This window comes from Neomonachus schauinslandi, chromosome 16, assembly GCF_002201575.2.
Source record: "Neomonachus schauinslandi chromosome 16, ASM220157v2, whole genome shotgun sequence".
NCBI lineage: Eukaryota > Metazoa > Chordata > Mammalia > Carnivora > Phocidae > Neomonachus > Neomonachus schauinslandi.
The window spans coordinates 58,685,694-58,697,997 of NC_058418.1; the positions used below are offsets into that span (position 1 = coordinate 58,685,694).

The window sequence follows — 12,304 nt, forward strand, 5'->3', positions numbered from 1 at the left end:
TTCTGCCAAAGGCACTAAATCAGAGTGGGGCTGTGGGATCTGCCGGGCAAGGCTGCGCCAGCCATGTGAGGCAGGAGGGTGCTCCCCAGAATCCTGGTCATGTGAGGGTGGGGTTCCCAGTGGGGTCACCCCTCCTGCCCAGGACACTGTTCCCTTGGGGTAAACATGCTGCCCCAGGAGACCTGTGGCCCCAGACCAAGTTCATTCTGGGATCTGAGAAATTGGCATCTGGGTGGGGGAGGGGGAGTGTCTTCAGGCTGAATGTGTATCAGGGTGTCTGCAGAGTTGGGGAGGGGGAGCAGAGCACGTGACATGCAGGCCTCGGGTGGGAGCCGCGGCGTGGGGGCCTCTAGGGCAGGGTGTGCACAGGGGCTGCAGGAGCTGTGTCCTCATTGCCCACTTTTGGCCGGAGCACCTCAAAACACAAGAACCGCTTTCTGTGTTTAAGATTACCAAAAAATGAGTGATGGTTTGATCCTCGGGGTCCCTGCATTAAGCTGGTTAAGCCTTCATTGTGGTCCCCCACCTGCCTAGCCGTCCTGCAGTCCTGGGACCCGGGCCCGCTTTCCAGTCCTGGCAGCATGGCGGGGTGCTGTGGGGCAGGGTGAGTGATGGAGGTCCTGGACCCCTCACAAGGCTGCATCCGTGGTGGGTGGCACCCCGACTCGGTAAGTTTGAAAGCTCGCAGGCCTTCCTGTGTGCAGCCGGGTTTGGGAACCACTGTCTGACCTGCTGGGACGGCTCATGGCAGAGCCGGGCTGTGCGGTCTGGCCGCCTCAGAAGTGCTTTCGCTCGTAAGAGGCAGGGCCTGGGGAGGCTTGTTCTCTGCACGGAATCCCCAGGTGGATGATTTTGAGTTTCCAGAGGAGTTGGGACAGCGTGGAGGAGACTGCTGTTGGAAATGTCGTGTTTCGGGACAGCAGCTCCCCCTTTGCTGACTTGGGTGAATTTCAAGACGGGCATCAGGAGGTGGCATCTGCGTAGATGTCCCCTGTGTGCCGGGGGTCAGATGCCAGCTGGAGGACCAGGGGACTGGTCAGCACCCTTTACGTGGCTGACCACGTGCTCCATCCTTCCTTTAGCCTTGTGTGCGAAGCCTGGCCTGGCCAGGACCACGACACCCCAGAGTGGATGCTAGCTCATGGGGCCTGTCCTCCCTCCCCGGTGCCAGGCAGCCTGTGAGGGAGGAACCCCCTCACGGTGTCTCCCCTGGGAAGTGGGAGTCTGTCCCGTTGTGTGTCCTCTTGTGCAAGTGCTCCTGGAAACAGGCGAGCCCTTGGTGGGCAGAACGGGGTATGGCCATGGTGAGGGTGTTATCAGGGCTCATCAGGCTGGGAGGTGGCAGGGTCTGAGCACAGGTCAGCCACACGTGTAAGTGCCACGTGGCATCGGGCAGCCTCTCCTCAGCCAGATCAGGACAGCCACACTCTTTTCGGCCGCCCTCCTCCCAAGGCCACACCTTCCCCAGTGACAGGCACAGCGCCAATTCGGCAGACCCACGTGTTTTTACAAGCCAGTGGAAGTAGGAGGCTGCACAGAATTTCCAGCAAATCAGCGTTCCAGAGCTTAGAAGGGACCTGCAGGCTTAGTCCAGATCACTGCCGTGGTGCGTGGAGGGAGACAGAGCTGTGGACCCGGGTCAAGGTCATGGCTGCACCTGGGCTGTAAGGGCCCTGTCAGGCAGCCATCCCGTCCCCATGGATTCCCGGTCCTTGCTGGGCTCGTGGATCAGTACCCTGTGATTTGGAGCCATTAGGTCTATTTCTTCTGCACTCAGTGGCAGGAGGAAGTGTGGATTGTAGGAAGCTCTCCACGCCCATATTTTATCTTCACTTCTCATTCTCTGCTCAGTAATAAGAGTGTGGGGTCATGTTCACCTAAGTGAACTTCCTCAGTCATCCCAAATGTTGATTGAACATCAATTCTTAGTATGTTCTTGCTAATAAATAATTAGTTCACTTCTTTGCTTGTAAAGAATTGTACGATATCAGTTTTAGGGGCTGTAGAGAGATAGCCTAATCGAACCCCTTCATCAAGTCTTAAAACTTTTTGCAGTAGGTTATGTTTCAGACACCTGCGAGAGCGATGAATGCCCGTGTGCCATCACCTGGCCTCGGCAGCTCCTGACTCAGGGTCATTCTTGCTTTAGCTGGAAATATCTGTCCTGCATCAGGAGTCGTTTGAAAGGGAGCCCAGATACCGGATGATTTCTGCATCTCTCAAAGCTAAGGATGCTTTTCTTTTTTTTTTTTTTTTAAGATTTATTTATTTATTTGAGAGAGCGAGAATGAGAGAGAGAGAGAGTACATGAGTGGGGGAGGGTCAGAGGGAGAAGCAGGCTCCCCGCCGAGCAGGGAGCCCGACGCGGGACTCGATCCCGGGACTCTGGGATCATGACCTGAGCCGAAGGCAGTCGCTTAACCAACTGAGCCACCCAGGCGCCCCTAAGGATGCTTTTCTTAGAGTTGCGATGGCACCGTCATCACAGGGAGTACTGAGCGAGAACCCCTGCTGTCATGTGTCACGGGCAGTGTCCTCACTGCCAGGGCGGCCTGTGGTCTCCGGTGTGTCGGGACTGGATCCGAATGATGCCCCGCCTCCTACTTGGTGCAGACACCACCTGTGTGGCTTCACCTGCAGGCTCCCCTCTGTGTTTTCCTGGCATTTTTTGTTTAAGAGATCAGGCTGTGTGTCCTTTTGCAGATTGCGTCCTGATGGTGTCATTTAACGTGTTTCCACGTCCCCTGTATTTCTTGAGAATTGGTGGCTGGATTGAGAGATGAGTTTCAGGGTTTCTGTTTTGTTGTGGTGAGTGGGGAGACTTCCCGGTGGTGGTGTCGTCCCGTAGGGGCACCTGCTGTCAACACTCACTGATGCTCACTGCCTAGAGCTGTTAGTACTCAGGGTCTGTACAGCGGGGATGTTTACTTTCATTGACAATAATTTACGTACATTCAGTTGTACATACATCAGGCATGTGCAGTGTCTGCCTTTATGTCTGTGACCCCCTGTGCAGCTGCTGTCTGCACCCGGATGAGGACAGAGGACGTTCTCATCACCCCAGAAAGTCCTCTCCTGCCTCAGTACCCCACCCCACCCCTGCGCCCACCAGAGCTAACGCTGGCCCAGCTCCTGGCGCTGTGAGTGCATCCCACGTGCTCCTTGTGTGAATGAACTCAACAGCACTGCTCTCTTGTGGCCTTCAGCTCATTGCTCTCTACTGAGATTCATTCTTTTGCTGCAGCGCATGTCACTTTGTCTTTTCTGTAGTTGTGTCATGTTCCATTGCTTATCCCTGCTGCCACGAAGGACACGGTGTTGTTTCCAGTTTGGGGGACATTATGAATAAAGCTGCTGGGGACGTTCTCATCAGGATCTTCCTGTGGACGCCTCTCCTGGATCTGTACCTGTCGGTGCTGGACACCCACTGGGCCAGACACAGCCTTCTTTTTTTTTTTTAAAGATTTTATTTATTTATTTGACAGAGAGAGACACAGCGAGAGAGGGAACACAAGCAGGGGGAGTGGGAGAGGGAGAAGCAGGCTTCCCGCAGAGCAGGGAGCCCGACGCGGGGCTCGATCCCAGGACCTGGGACCATGACCTGAGCCGAAGACAGTCGCTTAACGACTGAGCCACCCAGGTGCCCCCAGACACAGCTTTAATTGTGGTGAAACTGTGGCAGACTTCTCCAAGGCGGCTGTGTATTTTACCCCCACCAGCAAGGAGTGAGGGCTGCTCCATATTCTCGCCCACACCTGGTATTGTCAGTCACGCTCAGTGTGCATGTGTGTTTTCGCTTCCTTTTGTTGAGATGTGGCGCACATGCATTACAACCCACATATCTCAGTCATTCACCGTGTTGTGGTGAATGTGCATATGTGGGGCACGCCAGCTCTGGATATAAGATGTCCCCAGCCCACCAGAAGGTCTGTCGTGCCTCCTTCCAGCCACCTCGTCGAATTTTATTACTCTAAGGCAGTTGATCTGTTTCTGAACCTTGCACGTGATGGACCCACAGCGACTATACTCCTGTGTCTCATGCTGTCCCCGTATCTTTGAGATTCATCCACGTTCACGTGACAACAGCTAATTCCTTCTCATCACCAAGGGTCCCGCTGCTGTTCATCCGTTCTCCTGTTGGTGGACATTTGGGTGGTTTCCATTTTGGCTTTATGAGAAAAGCTGCTGGGAACATTCCATGGAAGTTTTTTTGCAGATGTGTATTTTCATTTCTTTGGGGTAAATACCCAGCAGTAGGATTACTGGGTCGTGGAGTCATGTGTGTTTGACTTTAAGAAACTGCCGAACTCTGGTTTCTGTTCTTTGCTTCCATCAGCAGTGACAAGGGCGCCAAATCTCCAGCCCTGCCAACGCTCAGTTGTTCGGGCTTTTTACATTTCAGCCACCTTCCTGCGTGTGCAGTGCTACCTCATTTTTATTATAAAATTTGCCTCTCTTAAGCACTTTTTCGTGTGCTTGTTGGTCACTCAAAGATCTTTTTATTTATTTTTATTTTTTTTTTATTTTTTTTAAAGATTTTATTTATTTATTTGAGACAGAGAGAATGAGAGAGAGAGAGCACATGAGAGGGGGGAGGGTCAGAGGGAGAAGCAGACTCCCCGCCGAGCGGGGAGCCCGATGCAGGACTCGATCCAGGGACTCCAGGATCATGACCTGAGCCGAAGGCAGTCACTTAACCAACTGAGCCACCCAGGCGCCCTCAAAGATCTTTTTAAATTGAGCTTTTTGTTATTGATCTGTAGGTGTTCTTTATATATTCTGGATAAAAGGCCTTTGTCAGAATTACATGTTTTGAATCTTTCTCCAGTCTGGTTTTTGTTTCACAAACCAGTGTCTTTTTTAACAGTGTCTTGTGGTACAGAGAATTTTTACTTTTGTAACACTGATTTGGCAGCGGTAATGGTGTGGACATCATTGACTTATTCACAGTCTTGGGGAAAGCATTAACATTTCACGGTTAAGTGTGATGCTAGCTGTTGGTTTTGTAGATGCCGTATGTTAGCTCAAGGAAGTACCCAGTGCCTCCCTGTCTGCTGAGAGCTCTTATCTTAGAGGGTAGAGTATTACAGACGGCCGTGTCTACTGTGGTGATCACGCGGCATCTGCCCCTTTATTTACTTATTATTTATCTGTTTCCCCCTGTAGTCTGCTAATGCGGTTACTTACACTGATTTAAGTCTTTCATGTTTCTAGCTTCCTCACCTTGCAGCCCTGCAGCAGACTTCCTAAGGTTGGGATGTGTTGTCTTTTTATATATTGCTAGCTGAGATTTGCTGTTATTTTGCTTAGGCTTTTACATGTGTGTTCATGAGGAGTGCAGGTCTGCAGCTCTCTTGGGACCTCCTTGCTGGGCTCCTGTGTCAACACAGTGCTCCCCTTGTGAAGGGCTTCTTCCTCCCTGGGCATGTTGGTGTAAGGCTGAGGCTGTTCTTCCCTTGAATGTTTGCTCGAGCTCACCGTGGAAGCCATCCGGGCCAGACCTCTCCAGCAAGGCTTTTAATTAAGGGTTCAATCTCTTTAACAGATACAAGACTTATAATATTTATATTTTGTTTCTTTTTTTTTTTTTAAGATTTTATTTATTTGCGTGAGAGAGAATGAGAGACAGAGAGCATGAGAGGGAGGAGGGTCAGAGGGAGAAGCAGACTCCCTGCTGAGCAGGCAGCCCGATGCGGGGCTCGATCCCAGGACTCCAGGATCATGACCTGAGCCGAAGGCAGTCGCCCAACCAGCTGAGCCACCCAGGCGCCCTATATTTTGTTTCTTGTGTCAGTTCTGGTAGGTTTTTGTTTTTAAAGGAAATTGTCCATTTCATCACAATTGTGAAATGCATTGTAGCTCCTAAGTTCTCTCCTTGTGCTTTCAGTGCCTCTGGGATCTGTGGTGATGTCTCCTTTAGCTGTGACATGGGTGGTTTATGCTTCCCTTCTTCTCGTGGTCACTCTCGTGTCAAGGCTTTCTCTAATGCATCTGTGTCTTCACCCTCTGTTCTTTATTCCTTTATCTTCACGATGAGCTGTCACTGCTCTTGCTTTAAGCAGTCAGTATTCCGTACCTTCTGCAGTGATTCCCAGGACTTTGCTTCTGCGGTGCTCCCCGTGCCCTCCTTCAGGTCTGTGCCCCTCTCGCTCACCAGTCTCCCAGCTTGTTTGCCTCGAGTGTTCGTATTGTGTCTTTCTTGCAGCTCTGTCCAGATGTAACTCGCATACTGTGAAAGTCACTATTGTAAATGATTCAGTGATTCTTCATAAATCTAGAGTTGTCTGCCATTGTCTCACTCCCTGCTCCCACGCCATCCCTGGCGACCGCCATCTGCCTCTTGTCTGTACAGTCCCTTTCCTGGACGCTGCATGGACACAGAGTCATGCAGCTTGCAGTGTTTTATGTCTGGCTTCCTTCTTTCTGCAAAACAGCTCTGAGTTTCCCCCGTGTTGTAGCATGTGGGGCAGTGGTTGCTTTTCTGTTCCTGAAGAGCACCCCGTTGTGTGGGTACACGTGCTCTGTTTGCCCATGAACCGTCTGAGGGGCCGTGGGTTGCTTCCGGTTTTTGTCTGTTAAGAATCATGCTGCTGTGGGGTGCCTGGGTGGCTCAGTTGGTTAAGCGACTGCCTTCGGCTCGGGTCATGATCTCAAGGTCCTGGGATCGAGCCCCGCATCAGGCTCCCAGCTCAGCGGGAAGCCTGCTTCTCCCTCTCCCACTCCCCCTGCTTGTGTTCCCTCTCTCGCTGTCTCTTTCACATCAAACAAATAAATAAAATCTTTAAAAAAAAAAAAAAAAGAATCATGCTGCTGTGAAAATTTGCACCCAAATCCTTGTGTGGACATGTTCTCATTTACCTTACAGAGATGTGCAGGAATAGAATTGTCAGATTGTAGGGCAAGTTTATGTTTTGTATTTTAAGAAACTGCCAAGCTGTTTTCCACATGGGCTGTTGTTTACATTTTCACCAGCAGTATGCAAGGACCCTAGTCTCTCAGGGTCTCTCCACATCAGTGCCAGCCCTGGTTTCTGTTTTAGGTTATTGTTACGGTCATTCTAGTAGATACAAGGTAAGTTCTGTGGTTCAATTTGCATTTCCTTTTCTTTTTTAAGATTATTTATTTGAGAGAGAGCATGAGCAGGGGTCGGGGGGAGGGAGGGAGAGAGAATCTGAAGCAGACTCCACACTGAGCACAGAACCCGAGGTGGGGCTTGATCACATGACCCTGAGATCACGACCTGAGCAGAAACCCAAGAGTCGGAGGCTTAACTCACTGTGCCACCAGGGGCCCTTCAGTTTGCATTTCCTTAATGACCAGTGATGTTGAGCATTTTTTCATGGTCTCATTTGCATCCGTATATCTTCCTTGGTGAACTATTTAGAACTTTTGCCCATTTTTGCATTGGGTTATTTATCTTACCGAGTTGTAAGCATTCTTTATATATTCTGGATATAAGTCTTTCGTCAGAGAGATGGTTTGCAAATATTTTCTCCCAGTCTGGCTTGTCTCTTCATTTTCTTAATGGTATCTTCTGAAACACATGTTTTTAGTTTTGATGAAATCCATTGTATCAGTTAATTTCATAGACCATGCTTTTGGTGTGATATCTGAGAAATCTTTGCTCAACCAAGATCATGAAGATTTTTTCCTAGAAGTTTTATAGTTTGAGCTCATGCATTTAAGTCTCTGATTCACCTTGGGTTAATTTTTGTATGTGGCAAAGGTCTAAAATTCATCCTTTTGCAGGTGGGTGTTCAGTTGTCCTCGCACTGTCTGTTTAAAAGATTATTCTTTCCCCAGCTGAAGTGAGGGCTCTCTTCTGTCAAAAACCAATTGGCCATGGGGCGCCTGGGTGGCACAGTCGGCTGAACGTCCAATTCTTGGTTTCGGCTCAGGTCGTGATCTCAGTGTCGTGAGATCGAGCCCCACATCGGGTTCCATGCTCAGCGCAGAGTCTGCTTCTCTCTCTCTCTCCCTCTGCCGCTCCCCCCACGCTCGCTTGCTCTCGCGCTCTGTCTCTAAGATAGATAAGTACACAGAATCTTTACAAACATACGAACGGTGGGCCGTGCATGTGTTGGTTTATTCTGGGCTCCAGTCAGTCCATGGGTCTGGGGGTCTGGGCTCCCACCCACACCACGCTGCAGTGGTCACTCTTGCTTTGGAGCAAGTTCGAGAGTTGAGAGGTGTGAGTCCTCCACACTTATTCTCCCTTTTCACACTTCTTCTGACCCTTTTGGGTCTTTACCCTTCTTGCGAGTGCTGGGTCAGCTTGTCGGTTTCTGCACCCAGAGCTTATCGGGGTCCTGGGGGGCGCATGTTGATGCTGCAGCTCGGAGGGGGAGACGCGCTGCCTCGTTTTTGGTGAGGCCGTGAGCCCACAGACGCGGGGCATCCCTGCCAGGCCCACAGCCATGCTCTGCTGGTTCTTCCTCGGTCACCCGCGGGTCGCTCACGGTGCCCCGTCTCCTGTCCTCCCGTCCCCCTTCGGCATGGACCTTTTCTGCGAGCCTGTGTCTCACTGCTTCTGTCCTTCCTTCTGTGCCGCCCCATCCGTGTCTCAGTCTGTCCAGTGAATTCATGACTTCAGATAATACGTCTCCCGTTTTGTAATGGTTCTTTTTGTATTTCCACTTCTCCAATGAAATCCTTGATTTTCCCTCATTTTGTTGATCTTTTCTTCTAAATTCCCCATAGGACTGTTTGCTGTAATTACCTTGACTTCCTTGTCTGATAATTCCAACACCTGGATCTTCTGAGGGCCTGCTTCTGTTGACTTTCTCTCCCTAGTTATGGGTCACCTTTTCCCGTTTCCCTACATGCCTTGCAATGTGGGGGGTGCTGATTGTTGTCCTTAAAGGAACGGTATTCTTTCCCCTGAGAGATACGCCTGCCTCCACACACCCTTTCCACTTAAGGTCAGGGTGTGTGGGACTGACCCCTCGAACACGGGGCAAGGTCTGTGTGTGTTCAGGGTGCTGAGGTTCAGTCTGTGCGCATCCTGACCGGAGGCTTATCCGGCAGCACCGTGGTGAAGACACCACAGAATGCGGGTGCCGAGCCAGCTTTTCCTAAGGACCAGGGGTAGCACCCAAGCTCTGCAACCAGTGAGGCACTTGGGGCATCTTTATGTTAACACAGGAAGCATCGGTTACCAGACGAAATAAAGATTCACATGATATTTTCTGACATAATCTCCATCTCTGCGTGTCTGCTAGAGCCAGGCCCCATGCTGACCCGCAGGCTCGCAGGCGCCACTTGGGAGAGTGTGAGGTGCGCCCTCTCTCCTGACGGCAGACGCGAGACTGGAGCCGTGCCCCGCTCTCTCCCTATGGGGCTGTCCCTCCTCACAGATCACCCTGCAGCCAGACGTCAGCGTCCCCGGCATGGGGGCTCCTATGGGAAAGGCCAGGGGCTGTGTCACCTAAGGGACACACCCCGTAGTGGGAGCCGCGAACGAGCCTTCAAAGCTGAAGGAAGGGAGCGGTCTCCGTCAGGAGAACCGCGCCGGAGCCAGACCTGTCTGGACGCGTCTGAGCGTGTGCGTGTTTCCTCACGTCTCCCTCCTTTTTCCTTTCTAGGTTTGGGAAAAGCTCTTAGGTTGTGAAACTCCACGGATTAATGTATTTATGGCAGTGCCTACAATCTACGCCAAGCTGATGGATTATTATGACAGACATTTCACCCAGCCTCATGTCCAGGATTTTGTCCGTGCAGTTTGTGAAGAGAAGATTAGGTAAATGGAAACAGTCTGCACTCCTGCCCAGAAAGCCTTAAAGATTAACTAATATCACATATGTTTAGTAAAACAGTCCCAACTTGTAGGAAGCAATATTTTCCACCCCCTCTGATGGATAGACCGAGCTGTGTTTTCTGTGTCCGTCTGTATTTTGTCTCTCTCTGAGTCTGTCCAGATGCATCTGTCTCTGTCAATCTGTCTCCGTCTGTCTTGTGGTCCAGTCAGAAGGACGAGGGCTCGCCCCCATCCGTTCTGGCCCTCGAGCCCCCCGTTCCCCCGCGGAGCACGCCCACCCCTGCCCTGCCCCTCCCAGACCTGCTGACAAACACCCTTCCTGACAGCACATGCGCTGGATCTTCCGGGCCCTTCCGTGGCATGAGGCTTGTTCTGCTTTCTGTCACGACCCTGCAGACACAGCACGCTTCTCCCTGATTTTCACTCAGGGGTGAGCCCCTGAGAGAGTGCACACCCAAGTGGGGGGCTTGGTGAGTTTTCCCAGGACCGGGGACATGTGACACGCTCTGTGAGGTAAGCACAGCCTTTCACGGCACACAGAGCGAGCTGCCTGGCCAGTGTGAACGGGACGCTCTCGGTGTGATGCGTGTGCGTCAGGCTGAAGTGACAGGTGTCACCCCCGCGAGCCCGCCGGCCGCAGCTATGGGCTGTCTCCTTGCGTCTGCCCTCCTGCGCCTCAGACCTGGAAGCAGTTTATGCACAAACCAAATTCTTACTAGTGTTGCTGTGATTTAGGGTTGTTTGTAGACGGCACATCAGTCGTGTGCAAAGCATGCCTCCGAAGACCCTAAAATTATTTTTTTACCTCAGTGACCTGTTCCTTTTGAAGACCTGTTTTACTCTAAGATGCACCCAACAAATTCTTTTTAAGAGAACAGAGTTAAAATCTAGCCCCCGACTGGCGTTTTTGTCATGAGCTCGAGGTGCTGGTTGACTGAAGAGCGCCGTGCGTGTCTGGTTTTCGTTGTCCGGCCGGGGAGGACGCCGCCTCGGAGAAGCTAAGGCCGCCTCTGTTGTGCTGGTAGGTTGATGGTTTCGGGATCGGCCGCCCTGCCCCTGCCTGTGCTGGAGAAGTGGCAGGACATCACAGGCCACACTCTGCTGGAGCGGTACGGGATGACGGAGATCGGCATGGCCCTGTCCAACCCCCTGACCGCCACTCGCGTGCCAGGTATGAGCAGCCCCTGCCGGCTGTGTCCTCTCTGCCCCGAGCCCTCAGCTGGGCTGGGCCGGGGAGGACACTGCCCTGCTGGGCCAGAGAACTTCCTTGGGGCGCCAGCCAGGCGGCGTGGTCTTTCCCCCCGTGGGCACTCACGTTTCTCCCAAGTGGCCGGTCAGGGATAGGACAGATGGGTGTTCTTGATACCAGTGTCCTTCCCGGGTGACAAGTGGGAAGAATGGGATCGACCAGGATCCATGTGCTCAGCAGTGTGCCTCCCGGGGTGGGCGCTGCTTCCATGCAGACCACGGGGCCTACTGCCAGAGCCTCCCGTGCAGGCACCCAGAGCCATGCAGGGTGTCGGGGCAGCGGGTGAGGGGGCCCTCCATGTGTCTGGATGACCTGCAGCTGCGGACAGCTTCCCGCCCTGGGCTTACCGTCAGCCTTCTCTAAGACGTTCCGTCTGACTTTAGCTCAGACTTGCACATCCAGGCTCCTCAGCAGGGAATCTGCCAGCAGAGCCCAGGCCTGAGGTGTGGATGTGCTCTGCTCTGACCTCGGCGCTCTCCCAGGCGTGGGACATTGCCTCCTGCGGGCCCACAGCACAGGAGAGAGCCCCTTAGAAGTAATAGCAAAACAACTCCGGCTCTATGATTATATCCCTGCATCCATTTATCTTGCACATACAGTAAAGTTCTCCCTTCCCACGTTCAGTTCTGTGAGGTTTTGAAAACACACGTAGCCGACCACACGCTTGAGACACGGAAGGGTCTGACAGCTCAGACCCTCCCCTTCTGCGCACTCAGCACCTCTTCCCCCCAGGCCAGGCAAGCACGCACCTGTTTTCCCTTCTTGTACTTGTGCTTTCTCTGGAATGTCGTACAATGAATCCTACGGGATGTGGCCCTTTGGGTCCTTTAGCAAGATGTGTCTGAGACTCATCCATGTGGGCATGGGTTCCTTTCCCTTGCTGAGTAGAATTCCACGGTGTGGACAGGCCACTGTTTCTTGGCCTGCTCTGCCGCCGAAGGACACTGGGTTGTGTCTGGTCTGCGACAGTTACCGGTGGGGCTGTTGTAAACATTTGTATGCAGCTTCTCTGCGAACATGTGCCTTTATTTCTCATGGGTCATCCCCAGAGTGGGGTTGGTGGTCAGAAGGTAGGTAAGTACTTGACTTCCCCAGAAATGGCTAGACTCTGTCCGGAGCAGCCCCTGATGCAGGGGTGACAGAGGCTTTCGGCAACCACACAAGCTGCCGGGGGCCACATGGCTGGTGTGTGACGGAGTGGATGTTCATACTGTGGCACCGTTATACCCACTTTGCCGCGAGCACAGCAGCGTGGCCCAGTTTGGGGGAAGAGAGAGTGGCACAGAGATGCATGGGGA

General features: G+C 52.4%; 1 protein-coding gene across 2 annotated transcripts in view; it reads left to right on the plus strand.

Moving 5' to 3' along the window:
- The window catches only part of ACSF3 (acyl-CoA synthetase family member 3), a 54,803-nt gene that overhangs the window by 11,550 nt on the left and 30,949 nt on the right, over window positions 1-12,304 (plus strand). For both annotated transcript variants that reach the window (XM_021705669.1, XM_021705668.1), the window contains 2 exons: window positions 9,585-9,739; window positions 10,783-10,928. In XM_021705669.1, the coding sequence (XP_021561344.1) occupies window positions 9,585-9,739; window positions 10,783-10,928 (301 nt within the window). The remainder of the gene's footprint in view (window positions 1-9,584; window positions 9,740-10,782; window positions 10,929-12,304) is intronic.